The following is a 23,361-nucleotide window of genomic DNA, read 5'->3' as shown; positions in this document are numbered from 1 at the left end:
CTCCTTTAAGGTCACTACTGATGTCTTTCCATCTTGGCTTTGTCCTAATACCCACCTGTTCGCTCCATAAACTGCTCTTCTGAGGAAATTGTCCCTCCTAAATTCAATCTTTTTTTTTGTTTTTCAGTTTCTCATCCTCTTCATTACTTTCATCCCACATGGTTTCCACTTTGTTCCCATTGCTCTTCCTCTTTATTTGTGTAGTGTTTCTTATTCTTTATCGTCTTTACACTCCATCCTTTCATCTCCATTATCCTCCTCAGTATTATGGTCATCATCCTCATAATAACCATCAGTGTTCTCATCCCTTTATACTGACGACTCATCGTTGCCCTAATTCCTATTTATCTCCTCATTAGCCTCATCACCTTTATCATCCCCCCTTCTTTATCTTATGGTCCTAAACCTCATTAGCTTTTTCATCTTCATCAGCCAGGGTCATTATCATCATCATTTTTTTTTTACTATCCTCATCCTGTGATTCAGCAGGTAAGGAGTAGAAGAGAGATGCAGCCATGCAGAGCTGCTGTAGCTTCATGCAGATTTAAATGCAAATGTGAGGAGGAGGAGGCGGCTTTGGGCTGCAAAGCCTCTGGAGGCTCATTTAACAGAACCCGAAGCAGCAATATCTTATTGTATGTAGCGTTTATTCTGATCAGAATTGAAGCTGAAAATACCTACTTTACTATAATTTTTTGGTGACAGCCTGAGGACTGGAGAGCTCTTGGAATGATTGCACACTTGATTGTGATTACTGAATATTTTAAATATGAATTTTTGAGCTCAAGAGCGTGCAGTTACAAATTTATTCTGATAGGAATATGAAAATTCAGCAGCTTGAAGTGGTGTTCTCCATCTTTGTAAAGAATGTTTTAAAACTAGTCTTAAGTTCATTATATTTACCATATATTAGCCGGGCCGTCCTCTAATCTTTTGAGGTGGTCATGATGATCAGATTTTAAAAAGTAAGTCAGGCTTTTTTTTTTTTTTTTTTTTTACACATTTTCAGAAAAGAAAGTTAAGGTGTTTGGAAAAAGCAAGAATTCGTTCACAAATATAAACAGCATTTTATTGATATGAAAGAAACAGTTTTCAAACATTCATATTAAATGTTTTACTGTAATGCCTTTCATTTTTATCCTAATCTTTTTATTTACGTTTTAATCCCTTCTTCCATTTTAATTGAACTTATTCCCTTCTTTTTTTTCCCAGAATGCCATCCGTCATGTGAGTCCTGCAGTGGAGAGGGCCATATGTCCTGTACTTCCTGCCCTCCCAACAGCGTTCTGCTGCCCTCTGGTCTCTGTGCTGCCAAATGTCCCTTTGGTTACTATGACAATGGCCATCGGATCTGTCAGTGTAAGTAGCAGGGGACCAGAAAAGTCTATGCTGATGGTTAAAATCCAACAGATCTGAAGAAACAATTATAGCACTGTGGAGATAAGGTATTTCTAAAACAACAGAAGTGAACTGCCTGGTTTTAATTTGAAACATTTTCATCTGATCCTGAACATTACTGTTTAACGCTCGACTCTTGGACTATTCAAGTGGTTCCCATGGTTTAAATGAATTAAACAAATAAACCATACTAACAGAAATGTTACTTTCAGTTACACATTGAAATAAACAGTTGAAATTCAAGTAATTACACTTTAAATGTGGTAGTTATTAGTGTTGGACCAATGCCGATACCGTTATCGGGCAGGACCCCGATCCAGCACAAAAATGGTGGTATCGGTATTGCAGGGTACCAACAAATAGGACACAGATACCATTTTGAGAGCCAAAAGTTTATTTAAATATCGTCACCCATTCCAGGTAGGCAATAAAAAGTTCTACTGGATTCACTTTGTATTAGTCTTTTTCCTGCTTCACAAAGGTAGGCAGCAGCTTGACAAAGCCATGATGGCATTTATTTTACATCCAAGTAGTAGGCAGTTCTTTATACAGGTGAAAGCCAGTAAATTAGAATATTTTGAAAAACTTGATTTATTTCAGTAATTGCATTCAAAAGGTGTAACTTGTACATTATATTTATTCATTGCACACAGACTGATGCATTCAAATGTTTATTTCATTTAATTTCGATGATTTGAAGTGGCAACAAATGAAAATCCAAAATTCCGTGTGTCACAAAATTAGAATATTGTGTAAGGGTTACATTTTGAAGACACCTGGTGCCACAAACTAATCAGCTGATTAACTCAAAACACCTGAAAAGGGCTTTAAATGGTCTCTCAGTCCAGTTCTGAAGCCTACACAAACATGGGGAAGACTTCAGATTTGACAGCTGTCCAAAAGGCGACCATCGACACATTGCACATGGAGGGAAAGACACAAAAGATTATTGCTGAAGAGGCTGGCTGTTCTCAGAGCTCTGTGTCCAAACACATTAATAGAGAGGCAAAGGGAAGGAAAAACTGTGGTCAGAAAAAGTGTACAAGCGATAGGGATCACCGCGCCCTAGTCAAGTTTGTGAAAAAAACAACCATTCAAAAATGTGGGGGAGATTCACAAGGAGTGGACAGCTGCTGGAGTCAATGCTTCAAGATCCACCACCAAGAGACGCTTGAAAGACATGGGTTTCAACTGCCGCATACCTCGTGTCAAGCCATTGTTGACCAAGAAACAGCACTGCCTGAAGTCTAGTGTGAAGTTTCCACCATCAGTGATGGTTTGGGGTGCCATGTCATCTGCTGGTGTCGGTCCACTCTGTTTCCTGAGATCCAGGGTCAACGCAGCCGTCTACCAGCAAGTTTTAGAGCACTTCATGCTTCCTGCTGCTGACCTGCTCTATGGAGATGGAGATTTCAGGTTCCAACAGGACTTGGCGTCTGCACACAGCGCAAAATCTACCCGTGCCTGGTTCACTGACCATGGTATTTCTGTTCTAAATTGGCCAGCCAACTCCCCTGACCTTAGCCCCATAGAAAATCTGTGGGGTATTGTGAAAAGGAAGATGCAGAATGCCAGACCCAAGAACGCAGAAGAGTTGAAGGCCACTATCAGAGTAACCTGGGCTCTCATAACACCTGAGCAGTGCCAGAAACTCATCGACTCCACGCCACGCCGCATTAATGCAGTAATTGAGGCAAAAGGAGCTCCAACCAAGTATTGAGTATTGTACATGCTCATATTTTTAATTTTCATACTTTTCAGTTAGCCAACATTTCTAAAAATCCCTTTTTTGTATTAGCCTTAAGTAATATTCTAATTTTGTGACACACGGAATTTGGGATTTTCATTTGTTGCCACTTCAAATCATCAAAATTAAATGAAATAAACATTTGAATGCACCAGTCTGTGTGCAATGAATAAATATAATGTACAAGTTACACCTTTTGAATGCAATTACTGAAATAAATCAAGTTTTTCAAAATATTCTAATTTACTGGCTTTTACCTGTATATACACACACACACATATCAATTTCAAACAGATGGTATCGCTATGGTATCGGTATCGGCCAATACTGCACAGCCAGGTATCGGGGCCAAAAAATGGCATCAGGTCAACACTAGTTGTTGTTATTTAAAGGTAGTTTCAGTAGATTTTTTATTGAAGTATGTAAACTGCCACAGTGACTTTTCTATGCTTGACTGTCGAAAAGGTTGGGGTGTTGGGATGGGAGTCGGTAACTGGTGGTGCCCAATGGGAAAAGTTTGGTAACCTCTGGCTTATGGCATCTTTACATATCATAGATGCACTCTTTGCATGGAGACCGTGCTTTTTCTTGATGCAAACATTTAGCCTGCTTTACTTATGCTGCTTTATGCATTTTACTTTGAGGAAATATTTATTGGATCCTAAAAGAACAGAAATATCAGAATTATAATCCTTTGTGTTATCATTCCTTGTGATATTTAAAATGGTAGCCAATAGTTTCTGCTAACACTGTCATCTAAATAGTCTTAAGGTTTTAGGAAAATGACCTTTAGTTCCAGAGGAAAAAAAGGCTTGACAAGAAGTCTAGCGATACATCAGCTGAGTGACGGTAGAAGCATCACCTGCTTGATTGTTCAAGTTAATTAGGTCTTAGCTTACATGTTCTTACCTTGAAGTTCACTTCTAAACTAATAAATTGATCCATTTTACATTGAAAATATCAAGCCACATGGTGTTATCAATATTGTTCTTAAATCACTAAGAAACAGTTTCACGATCTTGGCTCCAATGACTGGCTTTATTACTCATTTCATTCACTTGTCTAATTCTGCCCGGTTTCTCATTACTGCTCATCTGATCCACCTGCTCCTGCTTCTCTTTAAGCTGCCTGTTTCCAGTCATTAGGGCCAGATTATTCTCGAGACAGTGTGGAGAGTTTGTCCAGCGTTACCTTAGTGTTTCTCATGACCTGTTCTGCCTCTCTACTACTGAGCCCATCTGTTCCCATCTGATCTGTTTTTACCTGCATGCTTCCAGTTATCGGTCGAGATTATTCTCGAGCCAGTGGTGAGAACATTTCAGCGTTACCTTAGTGTTTCTGATTACCTGACCTGTTCTGTCTCTCAACCACTGAGCCTGCCTGTTCCGATCTAATCTGTTTACCTCACCTGTCTGTGGATTCCCGTTGGATTCTGCCTGTGTGCTGAACTTAGAGCTGTTTCCTGTCACTGACCTGGATTTACCTTCAGAACCTCTTCGGGCTTCTGATCTCCTGGTTCTGAATCCTGCGCACGTCCTCGGCACCTGCTTTGGCTTCGCCCTCTGGATTTTCCTGCCTTCCTTCATCTGCCTTAAATCTGGATTCCTGCTGGTTCTCTATTCTAGGGGCTGCAGTGTCTGGTACACTCTGATCAGCTCTCCACAGCTTGTTGGCAGCCCACCGGCTGGATCTTGTCTCGTTCTCTGGGCACAGACTGAACGGTTAAACCAGAGGTTCCTGCAATAGATGCCCCAGCCGCTGTTTATAGAGTTTGTTTTTTAATAAACGCCTCTTAAATAATCAGTCTGTCTGTCTGCTTTGAATCCTGGGTCCCCTGTAACAAGCAGTTAGTTTACACAACATTAAATGTTGCATTCTTAGAAAACTAAAACACATTGGTTCCAAACAGACAGCATTTATATCCAAGGAGTGACTTTCTTGTGCAGGAATATTCAGCTTTCCACACAGGTATCCTCTTAATGTTGACCTGTGGGAAGAAAAAGACATAAATCAATGTCAAAATGAATGTGTTTCAGTTATAGTTGGTTTTCTTTTACTCATAAGGTTGATAATTAATTTATACAATGTAATACACATTTGCACATTTAATTAGGTTTATTGTTTTTATGTTTGTTGGAAATGCTGAAATAAAATAGAATATTTTAATTGTGTTTTCTCCCTGAAGAAGTTTTGTTTTTCAATCCAAAACATTATCTTAAGTGCACTGTCAGAAGATTGTTTACATTTTGGTTAAGCTACATTAATCTTAAGCAAAATTATTTCGATTAAATCTTGAAAAATGCACATTAAAGAAAAAACAAACTTAAACATCTTTTTATGTTAAGAAAAGAGAAGACGAAAGATACTACAGTAAAATTAAGGAAAGGGGATGACTTTAGGTAAATCCATAGCTTATTAGTTGGCTGCAGGTGTTATATTGATCTTTTTCTCTATGTCTGTCCTGACCTTTAAATCAACCTTTTTTTTGGCAGCCTGTGACCAACAGTGCCTGACATGTGACACTGCTGGGGTTTGTACATCCTGCCGTGACCCGACCAAGGTGCTGCTCTTTGGAGAATGCCAATACGACAGCTGTGCACATCAGTACTACCTAAATGTGACGACCCGCGCCTGCAGAGGTAAGCTACCTTGATGCCAACCGTGCACAGAGAGGAGGAAGATCTTGATTACTAATGAGGATACAGTGTGCACCCTTTTATGATATCCATAAATTACTCTCCATCCATATTGCATGTAGTGCAGGAGGCCACAGTGATTTTATGGGGCCCATCAATCAAGTAATAAACTCTGGGACCAGATATGCAAATCTGAACCATTGTGTGTTCATTTTAACTCTATCTTACATCTTCTTTTGCCCAGTGAAGTTGATTAATGAGTCTCACAAAAAACTATGGGGATTTTTTTTTAAGCCTGGGTACTTTTAATAACTTGATTCCTCTTTGTAATAGTCCTAGATATTCTTTATATTAGTGCTGTGTTTATACTTCACTTTTTTAACAACCTCCTTTCTGATTAGGCGCCTCGATAATTAGATTTTATTTTTGTTGCCACACAGGATCTGAGTCATCTGATTACACAGACAGTAAATTGCACTAGAGAGAAAAATATTTTTCCAAGATGAAAATCTGTACACTCTGCTCAAATTTTACTCCTTGGCTGCAATCGATGCTCTTTATTTGACCTTTAAAATACTATTAGATTAGGGAAGGTTACAAAATATACATGTCATGTTTATATAAACAACAAATGTAATTTTTTTGCGATAAATAGGTGTTCTTCCTAACTGTCAATTTCGATGTTAGAAGATAAATGTAAGTAGGTTTGCTATATCTATAGCTGTCTTGGCCAGTGTAATTTCATCACAGTAATTGTGCAGCCTTCATCCTGTGTTTCTTTGTTTTAGGAAGGAAAAAAAGAAAAAGAGTAAAATAGAAAGAATAGAGATAATTATGGATCTGGAGGCTTTCACCATCTTATAGAAAAAAATTCATTATTGTTTTATTCTTTTTGTATATAATGATCTATAAAATGCAAACTCCGGCTTGTATTCTAAATATTCAAAAAAGAAAGACATAGGCTACTTTAAGTATGTTAACATTTCAAGTGTTCTGTAAATTAAGAATAATAGGGAAGGTCTCTTTTTACCTCTTTACAACTCAAATTATGGTTATCCAGATTAACAACAGGCTGCAAACTAATTTCTCTGTAGAATATCAACCAAAATGATCTTTCTGATGTTTTATTTGATTTATGAAGGATATAGATTTGATTATCATGTAGATTAAATGTTTTGAAATCAGCCCAGCTTACTGCAGGTATCGGTTCAATGTGCCTCCTCTGTCCTCACCTCACCTCCATCACTCATCAGAGGATCCAGACTCTGTCCTGGTAAAAGTCTGCTGTTAATTAACTCAGAATGTCAAAGAAAAGGTGGGACAACCCCCTGCATTGCCCTTTTATCCTTTGCTTGTCCTAAACCGCTCCTTTAATAGCTGTCATGTGCAACACGCTTTGTTTACACACTTTTAAAGCTACCTTGACAAGAGATTAAATTTTTTTTTTTTTTTTTTGCATTATGAAAATTGTAAATCAGAGACATTTCATGCAACACCTTTTACCAGGAACAGTTGGTCCAAAGACGGGATGTCTGGTCATCCTAACATTAAATGGCAATAGGACTTGACCAAAGCGCTTAACACTACATTAATTCATTCACCCATTCATGCACACACTCACACACTGATGGTGGCAAGCTACGCCGTAGCCGCAACTGCCCTGGGGCTCACTGACAGAGGCCTACGTTTGAAGGGCAAACTCTGACGTCACTGTCGCCCCAACAGTAGGGGTGGCAAAGCAAAGTAGATTCCTACTATATGTTTGAGCAGACTTTTAACAAGTTTAAAGGCTGTTTATGAAAAAGTCTATGTGAATAAGGTTTTTAGCAAAAGCTCAATGTGGTGAGATATTAGAGGGATTGATGTTACCTTGTCCAGTTTCTACAATAGCTTCCATTCATGCTTATGCTTGTTTCTGTTTTGAGAAGCAGATAAATGTTGTGGGTAAACAGGAAAGCACAGAGTGGAGTTGTAGATTTATAATTATTCTGTTTATGTAGTGATTGATAGAAACAGAGTAAGTAGAAGACATCTTTTTGTGAATCTGTGGGGTCTGATTGGATAGCTTTTAATTGTGAAAAGGACATGCATATAATTATTGCAACGGCCATGGACAGCTCATGTAGTAAGGAGCATTGTTTATGCCTTTAGCATAACCAGCTACAGGCCCTGGTCACTAATTAAGTAAATTCTGCTGCCATCCAGTATTTACATAAACTATTTCCTGGCTTTGGAAATGTTCACCTTGACATTTTTTTATAATTACTTAGGAAATTGCAGTGCAGGTAGAATGCATGTTTAATTTTTTTAATAAGTGTTTTTTTCTAACACACAGCTTTGAAAGCTAAGAGGAATTTGAAGTTAAAGTAAATATGCTAAAAATTGATTTATTTTCCCATCGGCTAGTGTTTGATTGGATCTGCCAGAGGCAGGCACCAGCCCTGCCCTGATTGATTGCTGTGATTCTCTTTGCCATAAGGCATCATTATCATCAAATTTAGATTTTTGTTACGAAAGAACATTTTTTTGTTTTGTGCATCTTACCCACCTTTAAAAGGAGCATTGCACACGTTTAAAGGCTACATATTGTTTTGTTTTTTTTTTTTTTAACGGTCCCTACATGTTTTATTTATCACAGTTGCCCTTTTGGCTTTGTCATTAGAGAGAGTGATTTATATTTTCTGGGGGTGTGTTTGTAGTGACCCCTCTAAGCAAAAGACCGTTGCAGACCAGGGCTGACTGCAAGTTGTTCCTCATTTCAAATTTGATCGCACTACACTGGTGTCATTTCAGCTTGTCACTAGACAGATCAAACTTCTGCGAAACTCTGGAGTTACTGTTTTGCTTGTATAATGATGCACATCATTAAGCATTATTTATTTTGATCAGTTGGAAAAAATAGTTTTAACACACTTTTAAGTGAGAAAGCTTGCCTCAAATCATAATCTCTGCTCTCAGTTCATCAGGATTAAGACCAAAACATTCTGTTCTTATTGTTGTTGCTGTCGTTATTGTGGCTGAAAATTAATTTAACGCGTTCTTTTTAGGTTTGTGGTAAAAACTGCAATTACCAGAATATAAAATAGAATATTTTTCACCACAATGTTTAAGCTTTTTGTTATTTTAGGTATTTATAAACTGTTTTGCAACAGTTCTTTAAGAAAATGTTTTAGTGGATTAATAATAATAAGAGCTTGCTCTCTTTTCTTTATACATAACAATCCGCTCTCCTGTTTTTGTTTTTTTACATTTATATGTATTCATTTTTCATATGCTAACAGCTCTGCAGTAGTGATCATGACTTGCATGTAACGTCTTCCTCAAAGAAAACACCTGGATTAACTTTGCTGATTGGTTTAAGCTCTGCTTTAAGCAGCAAAAGTTCTAATTTCTGAACTCCAGTAACAAACGCTCCTGCGCCCCAACGCTGGGATGCCACGAAGAACCGTTGCTGGTTTACTTTGCATGTAAATCAGATGCTTTAACCATGAAACTTGGAGATATGGACCAAAACAATAACTTCATAAGCTTAATATATCTTGCGATAAAGGATATTTATCTATAGTTAAATATATATATATATTTTTTTTTTAATCAAGTAATTACAAAAAAGGTGCTGCTGCATGTGTGGATCACATATGCTAGTTTAATTTTGATACTCCTCTACCTCCATAGTTTTAGAGGAAGGTAAATTTGGCGATCATCACCATACAAATAAAATATTATGCAATCTTCCTAAACAGAATACCAAATATCCAAATATGTTTTATCAGTCCAAACTGACAACCATTTCCTAGGAATGATAAAGATGTTTTTTGGTACATATCAAACAAAAACTTGCTTTCTGTTCCAAAACTGGACCATCATTCTGTGAGGGGTTTCGGTCTTCAAACTCTTCCATGGAGGCAATTTTTACCCAGTGGGAAATGGTGTTGTCTTTAGATCAGACTTGAATAATTTTTGAAAAGGTAAAGGATTGTTTTTTTTCTAAGAAGGCCAGGTGACAGATATTTTGTTTGACTAATCAAATCATTGGTATGTAGAGCAAAATAAATGATAAGGTTTTCATGTCCTATTTCCTTTAGAGATGATGCTTATTCTCCTGCCTTCCATTTTAAGTCCTCCATAGTTAAAGCTGACATGACTGAAGGTTTTCATTTACCACATATAGGACTATCTTGGCTTCATTTTCTCTAAGTCAAACCAATACTAAAGGGAGTAAGGAATATAAGGAACCAGTTGTCACATGTGCTTTACTCAGATTTTCACTTTAGTTTACAAAAATCAGCCTCTCACATTTCCCTTTATCTCTGGTTTGGTTCCGTGTAATGAGATTTTCCTGGTTTCTGGGACATGCAGGAATTGTTTCCATGGGGAGGAGATCGCTGGGTTTCTTGCTTGATTCAGGATTAGCAGTTAAGAGAAAAATACTTGTGTGGCATTGAGGTGAAAAGTTTAAATTCTTCTGTGGCCACAGGCAGTGCCTCCCATTGAGCCAGTTTTAGCCATCCAGGTCACAATGCTGTTTATGCCCCAGACCTGAACCCTGGATGAAGTTGAAGTTAGTGAAAACAAGACAAACATTTTAACACAGAAAACTAGAGAGGCTTTTGGGAGATCTCAGGGAGCTCTTAAAAAAAAAAAAGCCTCAGTTAATATAAGGATAAATGAGACCCATTGGTATTATTTGTAATCCTTTTGATATGTGTTAAAACTCAACACAAAAGGCTGTTTAGATTTGAAATTAAATATTAGATTGTAAATTATTCAAATAGTAATTAAGTAATACATAAAGTAATAGTAATGGTCATATTGTTTGTGTAGGTACAGTATGTAATAAAAGGATAAAATCATGGTACAATAGACAGAAAGACACATTTAGGCTTTATTAAAATGATATAGAAGGCTATTAGAAATGTATCACACATTTTACAATTTTAACTAATTTATACAGAATTGAATGAAGAAAAACACCAGAATTTTATCTGAACTAATATTGATATTTAATTCTTTTTTTCTGTCTTTTTACCCAGAGTGCGATTGGAGCTGCAACGCCTGCAAAGGCCCACTAAGAAGCGACTGCCTCCAGTGCATGGAGGGATACGTGCTGCAGGATGGATTGTGCACTCAGGGGTGCTCCCTCGGATTTTACCAGGATGGAGACAGATGCCTCGGTTAGTCCAGACCTAAAGCAAATAAGATCTTCCCTGCAGTGCAGTTGCTGCAACCGAAGCTGAACCTCGTGTTTCATCTTGTTGTTACCACCAGAGGTTGATCTCAGTAACGTTTTCATAATCCACTGATGATTAAAGCAGTAAATCAACAGCTTTGCAGCCAAAAGGAGGAGACTGAACAAGCACCGGAAATTACAATGAGCATGCATCTAAAATCTAACCCCAAGGTTTCCAGACTGGCATTATATTCCTATTACTCCGACACCTGGAAAGTTAGAGCTTCTTAATTCATTTGCTTGCAAATAGGATCATTCTTCTCTGACATTTAAAAATTAAAATGAGGCCTTTCTTTCTTTATTGCTTAGGAGAAATAAACCACAATGTAAGAAAATAAGGCTTAGATTTTTGCAAGAAATTAAACGCTTAACTTAAATTCAAGTTCATGTGCCAAATCTGATGTTCTTCTTGGATGCAACCTCTAAGACTTGTTTACTTATTCACATCATCAAAACTGGCCCTCCAGGCTGTAGCACAAACACTATCAATATTACAGTCATCAGTTTCATTCCCTCTATTTCATAGCGGTTTATGCAAACACTATTTTAAACCACCAGTATGAATGAACTTTGACCAGTTATGATCAATTCTCAGATCTGTAAATCTTTGATAGCAAAAAAAATCATAACAATGTAAAGATGATTGAAACAAACTTAACTTTAAGGTTTAAAACAGAAAGCTGCTCCCTTGTCCTTTGTAATACCGAACACGCTTTGTCTTCACGTGGAGTCTTTATGCATTTAAATTCTAAACATGGTCTTTATGTAAATAGGCACAGACCTTTAAACAAATTACTCTCGTCTTAAAAATTACGATAGTGTTAGATGTTCTAAACAACTTTTATGTTAATCAGCCTTTAAAATGTTTTGTTAAATCTCTTCTATTTTGAAGGTTTATTTAGATCATACAATGAAACTTGATAAAAAGATAAAACTGGGAAATGTAGAACATATGACGAATTAAAGATATGAAATGAATCAATTTGAAATGGTGATAAAATTAGCAAATAACAGATTGGCCTTGTTACCACATGTTCATCATTACCTCAGGTTCATAACATGGTCATCATTACGTCATGGTCGTCATCACCTCCTGTTTACATGGATCTAATGATCCCATTTGCCTTTAGACCAATTAATTAAACCTGTAGTTCTTAACTTTGCAAATGAGGAAAGATAGAGAGAACATTTTGTTTCAATATAAACTACTTTGACTTACTTCCTGATACCCCTCCCATAATGAAGGATCTCCATGCCTCCTATTGCAGGCCAAGAAGTGCCATGTTGGTTTGTAGTTTCTTGACCCACATGCAGAGAACCCAAGAATCTTGAATAGGAAAACTGCAGGAAGTCAGTTGAACTGTCTGGTTAGTCTGAGGAGAGGACTACCGGTAGACACGACTGGCTTGATCAAAGAGACGAGAAAAACAGAAGCGCAGAGTGACTGAGCAATGCCTGGGTTTCAAGTGATGAATCTGGAAGAGAGTTTGCGATCAGAAACTTTTAGGTTTGGGATTGGCAATTCCAGTTCCTGAGGGCCAGTATCCTGCAACTTTAAGATGTGCCATTGGTTCAACACACCTGAATAAAGTAATTAGATGATTGAGAGGACTGTGGCGGACAATGAAGGAGGGATGAGGTGGCAGGCTTTGGAGAAGTGGTCATAGTGAGGATAGTGGTGAAACCCTTTGATCGTAGTAGTCCAATAATGAAATCTATCCATGGATGTGTAGGGATAGGCAGTGGTTGAAGATGGACACTAGGGGGCTTGTGACTAGCAATTTGTTGCGGGCACACACTGGATAGACTAGAACAAGGCCACCAGAATTATTTTTTAAAGTGTGCGACAGTTGGATTGATTCCAGGATGGCAGAATCATAAAACCCAGTATGGAGGTCCACTGCCAGGGTGGGGCTCCTGGTCACTGGAGTATTGCCTAGACAGGGCATCGTTTTTTTGTTTTTTTTCTGCCTGGAAATTAAAAGACCACGAACATAAAACGGGGAAAGAACAGAGACCACTGTGAACCTCTAAGTTCTAGGTTGTTACGGCTAAAAGCTCTCTATCACCCACATCGTAGTTTTGTTCTGCTTGAGTTAAACAGCAAGAAAAGAAGACACAAGTATGAAGTTTATTATCGTCATCAATGCATTGAAAGGACTGCATCCACCCCTAAATCAGAGACATCATCTTCAAGGAAAAACGTTTTTTCTGGATCTGGCTCAATCAGAGTTTGGGCATTGGCAAACCCTGTCTTGAGCTCAGAAAAAGCCCAGTTTGGCATATGTGAAAAAAATGTAGTTTACCAGATTGTATTGTTTATCTAAACTCCAGTTTATTTTAGAGGTAACAGATTCTACCTGTAAAGAACATAATTGGCAATAAATACTGTCATACTTATGCAAATACTGTCTGAAAGGTCCAAAGACATAAGCTAAGTTACAGTGAGATGTTTTCTCTTTTTGTATGTCTGTGTGTTTCAGGCTGCGACGATCACTGTATGAAGTGTGACAGGCCTGGAAACTGCCTGGAATGCCAGCCTCCCTACGCCACTCTGCAGGGACAATGTGTCCTCGAATGTGGCAGAAATTATTTCCTGGACTCCTCCTCTAAAGTCTGCAAGTGTAAGAATTACCACTTCTATACATTTAAAAAATTCAACTTAGCTTTGTTTTATTTCATTTATTAATCTTTTATCTATTATAAGTTAAAATTAAATTTATGTTAAAACATTTGAATTGAACATTAAAGTTTTGTTGTTTTTTAGTAGGTAATGCATAGAATGGAAAGAAATATTGCTTAGCCTTGACCTCTGTTGTTTTTCTACAGCTTGCTCATCGGATTGCGTCCAGTGTGACGGGGTGGGACGCTGCTTAATGTGTCGTGATCAGACATTCCTTATGGAAGGATACTGCACCCCCGACTGTGGACATGGATACTATGCTGATCAGAAGACGAGAGCCTGCCACGGTAATGGCATAATGCCTCTATAAAATCATGTGAAGGAGAGGTTTGTAATTTAAATAAGAATCTAAGCTATTTGCTACATTCAAAAATAAATGTGCAGGGAAATTCCTATAAGATCAGAAATCTGCTTATTCAGCCCTCCTCTGAACAAGCTGTTTTTTGGCTTTCCATGTCCCTGTCCTTCAGAAGGCTGCAACCCCACACCCTATACCTATGACAACCAGTCAAAGTTTGTTAAGATAGCCTAGGAGCATGAAAAATTAAATTAGATGAAGGCCATAGCTTGACTAATGGGCTGCTACAGACTGCTCAGGGAAGCTTAATTCCCCTTATGACATCATAAAGGGAATGCTTTTGAAACAGCGTTTTGAGCTCAAATTAGCTAAGAGGTGGAGAAAAGCAATGAAGGTGAAAGGATTTTTTCATTTATGAACCTCATACACAGGCTTTAGGACACATATGACTATTAATGTTTAGTCCGTGGAGTCTATGCCCTCTACAGACCTTGCGACCGCTGTTACTGAGCTAACTCCTCGCGCAAATTTTCATTTTTATTTTGCCAATTTCCCACACCCAAGCCTTCATCTCATCTTCCAGAACATTCACAAACTTCTGCAAGCCAGATCTAGAGGAACAGATGCAAATTGGTTCTACCCACCTGATGAAAGATAATGTCTGATGAAAACTGGACTTTGTATTGTAGTGAGAGGGGTCACTGCATTTCAGATTTACCCTGCTCTCAATTTAGCTGAACAATTACTTCTTCCTGTTGTACGTCTACCCGAACCATTTCATGTCTTGTCTCTAGATAAATTTCTCTGCATGTAATCATGCACTGAATTGAACCAGACAAAAATTCTAATGTCAGGCAATCATATTGAAGAAATATTTTTTATCCTGTTCTCTCCACCCCAACCTCCCATTGTTTTAGGGTACTTTTGGCTCACCCTTTATAATCTTCACCTGAACTGGTAAGATCCTCTAATGCCCCGTCTAGGCAATACTGCAATGACCAGGAATCTGATATCTTAATCGTCATTCAAACTTCCTGCATTGTGGGCGCCTTTTTGTCCTTAAAGGACCAGGTCCTAGACGCTGAAGGAGAACATGACCTCCCTATGAGGTTTATGTTCCTGCTTCCATTAGGGCCTGCCTCATTCACTGGGCCCACACAGCAAAATTCTACTGCCATCTTGGAATCTACCGAAATCTCACACTCAAACTAAGTTTTCTGGTGGCCTTTAAAATACAAGGATGTTAAAAGCCAAGTTCTAGCTTATCCAGTGTGTGCCTGCAACCAAGCTACCGGCCCCCCTGTGGTCTTCCTCAACCATTGCCAATCGCTAAATATCCAAGGTTGGATTTTGTCCTGGGGTACCATCTAAAGGTTTCACCTCCACCCTCACTATAATCGACCACTTCTCCAAAGCCTGCCACCTAATACCTCTTCGTCAACTTCTATCCTCCCCTGAGATATCTCAGCTTCTGACTAAGTGGGTTTCTTGCATTCACATAATCCCTTGTGAAATCCTGCTGAGCAATTTATCTCCAGAGTCTGGAAGGAGTTTTGTACTTCTGTTGGGGCCAAGACCGCTCTTAATTCAGGTTTATATCCCCATACTAATGGTCAATCCAAACACATGAACCCTCTGCTGCATCTGTTCGTCACACTAATCATCATGGAGTGCTCAGCTGCCTTTGGTCAAATATGGACATGATTGTCACACTTCCTCTGTCTCATTTTGAGTCCTTTCTAGGATACCACCTTCCCTTGTTTCCATTTGATGAGCAGGACATGGTAGTTACCTCTGTCAAACACCACAAACATTGGTGCATTTGAAATCCAAGCTGTGTTCAGTTGCTCTGTGGTTTTTCCCAAGCTAACGGATCGTTTAAAGATTCATCCGGTTTTTCGAGTCTCTCTGACCAAGCCTGTCCTGTTTAGTCATCTGGCTTACACTCTGCAAAGCCAGATTAACCAAACCCAAACAGATCCATGCTACTTTCTCTTCATCCCTCAAGTAAGCGAATCACTAGATCATCAGTTGTTATCAACCATTTCCATCCTGATCAGTCTGTTTTCTCCCCTCAGTCCAACCAGAAAGTTCAACTGAATCCCTCCAGTTCTCCACTTCCAGATTCCTGTCTTTTTGTAAATAGAAATGTTAAAACTCACTGATTCTAATACCCAAAATGACACTTTCACTGTCTTACATAATTTTAGCACTCATTGGAAGTAATATCAAGCAAATAAAACTAAGAGATTGGTTCATAAATGATGCAGGTGATCCAGGGATGTCAATGAAGTATCACATGGCGTGTTGCTTGGCAACAGTAACATTATAGGCTACTGAGCTTCTAAGGGTAAAACTAATAGCTTATTGCTGCTGGATTAAATCTGGAGAACACTGTTTTTAAATGTAATGCTCACCCCAAAGCAGCATATTTAAATTTGAGGTTTTCTGATAATGCTCTTTATTTAAAAGTTTCTAGCAACTGAGACTAAAGCTAATCAGAGCAGACATAATGCATAGGTTTTTGTTATTTGGGAGTGTGCTTTTAGCTGTTGAGCTAATGAGTTCTGCTTAAAGGTCAGTTAGAGTTAAGCTAACAACCACCCGTAGTGTCACATAATACATATAGTGCATACATAATACCATAAATGGAAAGTTAGTTACTGTAGTTGTTTTCGTCAAATGAGCTGTGTTTTTGTTGGAAAACTACTTAAATCCCTCAAATATCCTGGTGCTAATCAGTTAAAAGAGTTTCAAATAATAAAAGTTCTCTATAATGTTGTTTGAGCTTTTCAAATGAAGGTATATGTACATAGGTGGCCAGAACAACGTCCAAAACTTCTTGCATCCAAAAACACATTTTCACCACTCTGATATTTTTATAGTTAAACAATGGCTGCTGTCACTGTGCAGATTAGATCTTTTGAAGGAGAAATTATCAGAAAATGTTTGCATTGTGATCAAAGTAGGTGGAGGAGTTCAATAGTTAAATAAAACATCTGTAATTGTAAATTGTAAAATGATTTATACAATTTTAGGGGGTTAATGAGACAAGTCAGTCAGGAAACCTATAATTTGTGATATATTTGATTAAATAATGATTTTGTGTTTGTTTAACATGAAATTATAGAACAAATCAAATGTGGTAGGGTACAGCTTGCAATAACACTGAAAAGTAAAGCCTATTGTATTGGAAAACTAAGGTCAGTGAAGGGTGAGACGATATGAAATATTTCTTCTCACTAGTGTTCCTTGTAGAGTAATGTGTTTGGATTAAGTCCCAGGCATCAGTTGCCAATTGCAGGAATTTCTTGCCTTTGTTCTTCTGAAATGTCGGTTCAGATGACTGAGTTGTATTAGCCTCATTATCAATATGGGCAAAATAATTAATCATATGACCCAGTTTATGAAAGGAAATATTGCTAATGTGGTTCTCAACTAATGCTCCCAACACTGCTCATGTAAGCGTCCAACAGACGGTACATGACTTGGAATTCTATTAGTATAACATTTCTGTAACAAAGGGAGGATGACTGAGTTGCTTCTCTGCTTATATGTACAAAACGTGCTCAGTTTGTGTTTACATAAACACAACACATCCTTTTTCCATTAAGCTCAGCTCAAATATTGTGCATTATATATTGCAGTTGGATCAACTTAATCGTTTCACATTATTGTGAATTTTTATGTCAGAATTGATGATATTTTGTAGAACTTTATTATAAAAGCAGTGGAATTGCAGATTCACGCATCTGTCAATGTAGACAGCTTATATTAACTGTGTTACATATAGATTTAATTTGTCCTTGTGAGTCACTAAGAATAAAGCTTTGAGTGCACACTTCAGTCACTTATGGGGCCTTACACTTATTTTCTCATTTATCTTTAAATGGATCTCGTGAACCTACAAGCAGCGGTGCCGCAGGCCACCAGGGGAAAGGCTACGGCTGTGAAACGATTCATGAAATAAATGTGTTAAAGTGTAATCCTAGCAGAAAAAAATATTATTGTGTTTCCTTTGAGATAAATGCTCCTTTCTTCTGAAATAATGAACAGTTTTGGCCTGGAGGCATGAGCTAATTCATGTCTCAAAAAAGAGAAGGAAAGAAAAGGCAGTGAGATTATTTTTGACACACACCCAAAAAACCTTTTCTCTAAATTAAAAAGTTTTTCCCATTTGTAAAAATAATTAAATGTCTGAAAGATTGAAATTTAAGAGTGGCTGTTGGCATCATTAGAGAAGATCTAATGAGATTACATCGAAGCATCTGAAGAAGGGGCTGATCTTTAAAAGTTCACGTGTAAAGTTCAGCCCGCTCCAATTAGAGAATGTTTCTAAAATGCCACACCAGCTCCTAGTTGTTTCACACCGATTTCTTTTCCCTCTCTCAATTCATTCCCACCCCTATTTTCAGTGCGCAGCATTTTCTCACCCCTAACACCCACTCATACCCAGTTGCAATTTTCCTTATTAATTTTAACCGTTGAAAAGTTTTTTAAAAAGATACTAATTACAGTAATTACAAGCTTTGTGTTTTGTTGTTTCTTTTTATTGAAGATTATTGAAATTATTTAAATAGATGCATTCCATTATTTAGACACCAATGATTATGCTTTCATTATGAATGCTCAGAAGTTTTTGATATAATATAATATCTTTTTTATTTCCTGACCAATGGTATGTAGGTGGTCTGTACCCACTCATCCTAACATTTTTTTCTTTAGATAGTGGTATGCAGATTTAGTAATAGACTTTTTGTGATTGCAAAGGTTTAGGTCTAAAGGATTAAGGTTTCAAATCATTAGAGGGTTGCTTTTTAGCTCTACATTTTCGGTATAAAATATCCATTTTTTTTCTGATCCAATCCGCTGCCGAAACCTGAGCTGAGCATGTCTGCCAACATCCGATACCGATCCGATTCAACTGTTGAATGAATGAATAAATCGATGAATCACATTTTTTGCCATGTGAGTGAAGGCTTTAACCTCGACATAAACAGAGAGTAGCAAATCATGATACATTATATAAAATCTAATCTGTTTACTGCACCTTATACTTATTTTATTTTACTTGTACTTTAACCAGTACTGTTTGTTTATACATTTTTATATTGCGTTTCTATTGTAATACGTCTAGATGTTACTTTACTTTTTACCTCACTGTGTTGTGACTATTACTATGAGTAAAGCTGCTGCTACACAGCAATTTCCCAACTTGGGATTCAGTCTGTCTGTCTGTCTGTCTGTCTGTCTGTTTGTCTGTCTGTCTGTGTATTATTAAATAATTAGAAAAAAAGAAAGAAAGAAAATTTCTATGTAAAGTTCACTGGATTAGATCTCCAATAACAGCTTATCAAATCACCGATATCTGTTTCAACTAATGAGGCTATAGTGGAGCTGATGTGCAATCCAGGTATCAGATTGGTCCTCTCAAAATACAAAAAAGTATTTTTGTTGACTCATTCACTGACTTACTGACTGTGTTGGATTGAAGTCATGAATTAAAATAGTGAGGTTGAGTTGGATTGAGGGATGTGTTAATACTTCATCATCTGAGCTCATCTAGCTAATGGGAGTGGCAGCCTAGTGGTTAGGGCATAGAGCTTTGAATCCTAAGGTTGTGAGATCGATCCCCCACAGACTGCCACTCTGGGTCCCTGACCCTTAACCCCACACTGCTCCCTGGGCGCCTCACAATGGCACCTCACTGCTCTCCAAGGGGATGGGTTAAATGCAGAGAAGTAATTTCCCTCTGGGATTATTAGAGTATATAAAATACAAATAGGCCTAATATGTAGATATTTTTTTTCACAGTGAACCACCACACCCCTGTGCTCCACATTAACGGCTCCCTGCTGGTTCCCATCGGCGGCTCTGCTCCTCTGCTGCCCTCTCTGCTGGAGGTGAGGGATCCAGACAGTCCCTCTGAGAGGATGGTCTTTCAGATTGTTCAGACACCGAAAAATGGAGAGTTGGTCCTTTTAATGGAGGAGGAAGCAGGAGAAAACAGAGGAAAAACAAGGCGAGATCTGAACAGAGAAGAGACCTTCACATGGGTACAGTTAAAGCTTGGCCGAGTTCACTTCAAGCACCTGAAAAACAAAGCCAGGTAAGGAGTTTTGCAGATTGTAAAAATTATGCCATATTATAAACAAGAAGGGTCCTAGTGCAAGGAGTAGTTCTGCATACAAGCGAAAACACATTTTTCATACTTGTTTGTGATGACCTGGGATACCTTTAGATTGCTGCTGTGATCATAAAAAAATGTTTAGGCTCTATTTACATCTCCGACCTTTAGTCCACTTTAAGCAGAGCTGAGTTTGTTTATTTCTTTGGACAGGAAATTCTGTGCAGGTGTAAATAAACTTAAGCAGACCTTGAACTGGACCAAATAGTTGTACTTGATCCACTTTCAAAGAGACTTGGATGCGTTACGCTTCTGAAACATCCTTGATCTGACGGTGAAATACATTCGCCTTTTTGTACTGAATTAAATGTGAATGTAGCACTAAATCATACCTGAGCCTACATCTGTTGCTCACAAATGCTGCTTGAAATTGCTGTGGCTTCTTCCTCATCATGCCTGTTTGGATCCAGCATCAAAATTAACCAAAAATAACTTGAGCTCTTAATTTGCGTAGCTATGGAGTTATTTTTGTGTTTTTATTAAATTGAAGTAAAAAAAATTTATCTGAAAGGGGAAAATAGTTTTTAAAAAAATGAAAAGCAAAAACTGATGTTATTTGAGACTGAAGAAAAGGTTTTGAGAGAAAAGATTTTCTTTTAGAATGAATAAAAGATAAATTGACATTTTGAACATGGTTTCTAAGGTAGAAAAAAACTAACTCTAGAAATATATTTTTACTCTCAAATATTGGTCCCTTTTTTGCAATCAGAGGGAGAATATTTCCTCTTAAAAATAGATTTCTCTCTTACAACCTAAGTCTTTGCTCTCACTTCAGGATTTTTCTCTCGATGTGAACCAAGTTGACGGCTTACTGGTGATATTAGGTGTGCACAGGGCAGAAAACAGTTTAATAATCTGTTTCCACTTTATACAGCCAAGCCAAATGAGTCAGACATATTTTGCTCTAATATCATTTTAAATAATAATCTAAACCAGCATTGCTCATTTTCACGCTTCCCCTCTCTTTATACCTTCCTGCCAACTCAGCTAATACACCCCTGTATTCAGGTCTCCAGGTTTCAGTGACTGAGGTTCTTTTTGAAGTATTTTATTAAAATGTTTGTAATTATTTACTTATTTCAGTTCATTTGATAATAATATGGAGTTTTTAATTGAATTCCTACTGGAATCAAATGCATAATATTAGAAAAAGTAATAAGTGCATTAATGCCTTCATAATTTTTTTTTGTGTGATAACTTAATCAGCACCTATAAATCATAAATTTTGTTGCTTAGACTTACAGGGTAAACTCCCTTTAAAATTCTCCTCTAAATCCAAAAAGCTATTCCCATCCAACAAACTTCAAAGCCTTCAGGCCGCCACAGCGGCTTCTTGAACCTTGTAAACTCATTTAGAAAACTATTTGATAAATGCAAGATCTGTGAATTATTATTTCCTGATTGATTACGATACTATATGAAGTAGTTTGTGGAAATATTAAGCCTTACTTCCAGCTCTGAGGGGGGAAAAGCCCATTCAAAGCGAATAACTGAAGCTAATTGGTTTAAAAGCTCTTGGGTTAGGGATATAATCTAGATCCTTCTACATTAAATTACCTTTCATTCTCTGTTACGTTGCTGTAATGCAACCCTGTATTTAAACATGTGTCTTTCTTTTACTGCTCTGATTTGGCCAACCCAAAATACCAGAGATGGTGGCCTGGGATTATATGACAATAACTTTCCACGTTCGTCCCAGCTACATGCTAAGTAGCACTCTGTGTGTACAACACAACAATAAAAGTTGTCTAAGTCTATGCTTCATAGCATAAAACCTGACAACTCTCATCTCTCATCCTTTGAGGAACTGTTGCTATGAACTTTGTGATTAACTTCACCTTCTCAGAATTAAAGGAAGCTTTGAAAAAGTGAGATTTCTGATTTATGACAGTAGTTAGGTTAATCTGTATGACCTCAGTCTGCTGGTTTCTTATGTTTGGCGCATTTTAAAGTATTTCCTTTAAGTGTGACATAGAGATAGGATGCATGGCTATATTGTAAGTTACTTAGCTTTACCCCTGAGGGAGCAGAAAGCACATTTAAAATGATGCCTTGACAATAAACTGTCTTGGTGACACAAATCAATACTTCTAACCTCTCAAAACCCACCGGGTTTCCGGCAACCTGTTTTAAAGCGTTTATAACTAATACATTAGAATGCATGAAAATGACACTGGTAAAATGTTTACCAATATAGACGTGTTAGACATTGTTGGAAATATTATATCTCCAAACATTTCAACCATTAAGTTCGTTTTAGACACAGCGAGCACCAAAGAACATTTAACACAGATATAGCAGCATGTTGAAATGTAAACATGACAAAGCAGCCACAACAAGCAAGCATGCCTTTATTACTGCTATTTAAAAAAAGATTTTAAAAAACAACTCTGAGTCATGTTTGAACTGATGCAGCTTGGTCTGTGTTTTACAGACCTTTTTTCATGTATATATTCAGAAAGTAGAAGGTGTTAGCTTTCAAATAATGTATCACACATGTAATTTGGGCTTACAGTTCCTAAGTTATTTGCTTTTCCATTTGGGCATGCAAAATAGGCAAGAATTTCCCAAAATGATGTGGATGTTGAGAGGTTCTATGTAAGTTTTGGTTCTTGAAAATATGGATACAAAGTCAAATTCAGAAAATAAGCTTTGACATCCTTTGAGTAAAAATTGTCCATGTTGTTGCCATGAAAATAGATTTTATCCCTCAGTGCTGTTAGAGGCCAATCTGTGAGCCCTAGGGGGAAAAAAATTAAACATCATAATTGTTCACATGTTCTTATGTGTTTATGACATAACAATACTGCCACTTAACGTGTTGCTATGGAACCAAATTTTAAAGAAGTATAAAAAATGTCACCACACCCTTTTAGGTAAGAAACTCTTTGAGAAGGAATTTAACAGTCTTTCTGGCTTTTAAATTAACTTAAAAGTTTGTATATTTGTCATTTAAACCAAAAACAAAAAGTACACCGCATTAGTTTCATTGTGCAGTATATAAATCCATTTCTATAAGCCTATATGTAAGTAGAGTGGGTATCCATCTATCAGATTTTTTAAAAATAAAATTAAGCAATATTTGTAAGGGTTTTTCTTTTTCTTTTTTTGTTTCTTTTGACCCTAATCTATTTACATAGAGAGCGCTAAGCAGCAGGGATCAAAGTGACTGTGTAGTCTCT

At 37.4% G+C, this 23,361-nt stretch overlaps 1 protein-coding gene across 1 annotated transcript in view; it reads left to right on the top strand.

Moving 5' to 3' along the window:
* LOC119797455 (extracellular matrix protein FRAS1-like) overlaps nt 1-23,361 on the top strand; it is a gene marked incomplete at its 3' end in the record, with an annotated part of 322,128 nt that overhangs the window by 230,247 nt on the left and 68,520 nt on the right. The window contains exons 21-26 of the mRNA XM_038306524.1: nt 1,213-1,359; nt 5,638-5,784; nt 10,815-10,955; nt 13,495-13,635; nt 13,841-13,981; nt 19,807-20,101. Coding sequence (XP_038162452.1) covers nt 1,213-1,359; nt 5,638-5,784; nt 10,815-10,955; nt 13,495-13,635; nt 13,841-13,981; nt 19,807-20,101 — 1,012 coding nt within the window. The remainder of the gene's footprint in view (nt 1-1,212; nt 1,360-5,637; nt 5,785-10,814; nt 10,956-13,494; nt 13,636-13,840; nt 13,982-19,806; nt 20,102-23,361) is intronic.

The sequence above is a fragment of the Cyprinodon tularosa genome, unplaced genomic scaffold (assembly GCF_016077235.1).
Source record: "Cyprinodon tularosa strain WSP-4 unplaced genomic scaffold, ASM1607723v1 ctg583, whole genome shotgun sequence".
Taxonomy (NCBI): domain Eukaryota; kingdom Metazoa; phylum Chordata; class Actinopteri; order Cyprinodontiformes; family Cyprinodontidae; genus Cyprinodon; species Cyprinodon tularosa.
The sequence above is the reverse complement of the archived record's forward strand: the minus strand, read 5'-3'. Positions and strand labels throughout refer to the sequence as shown.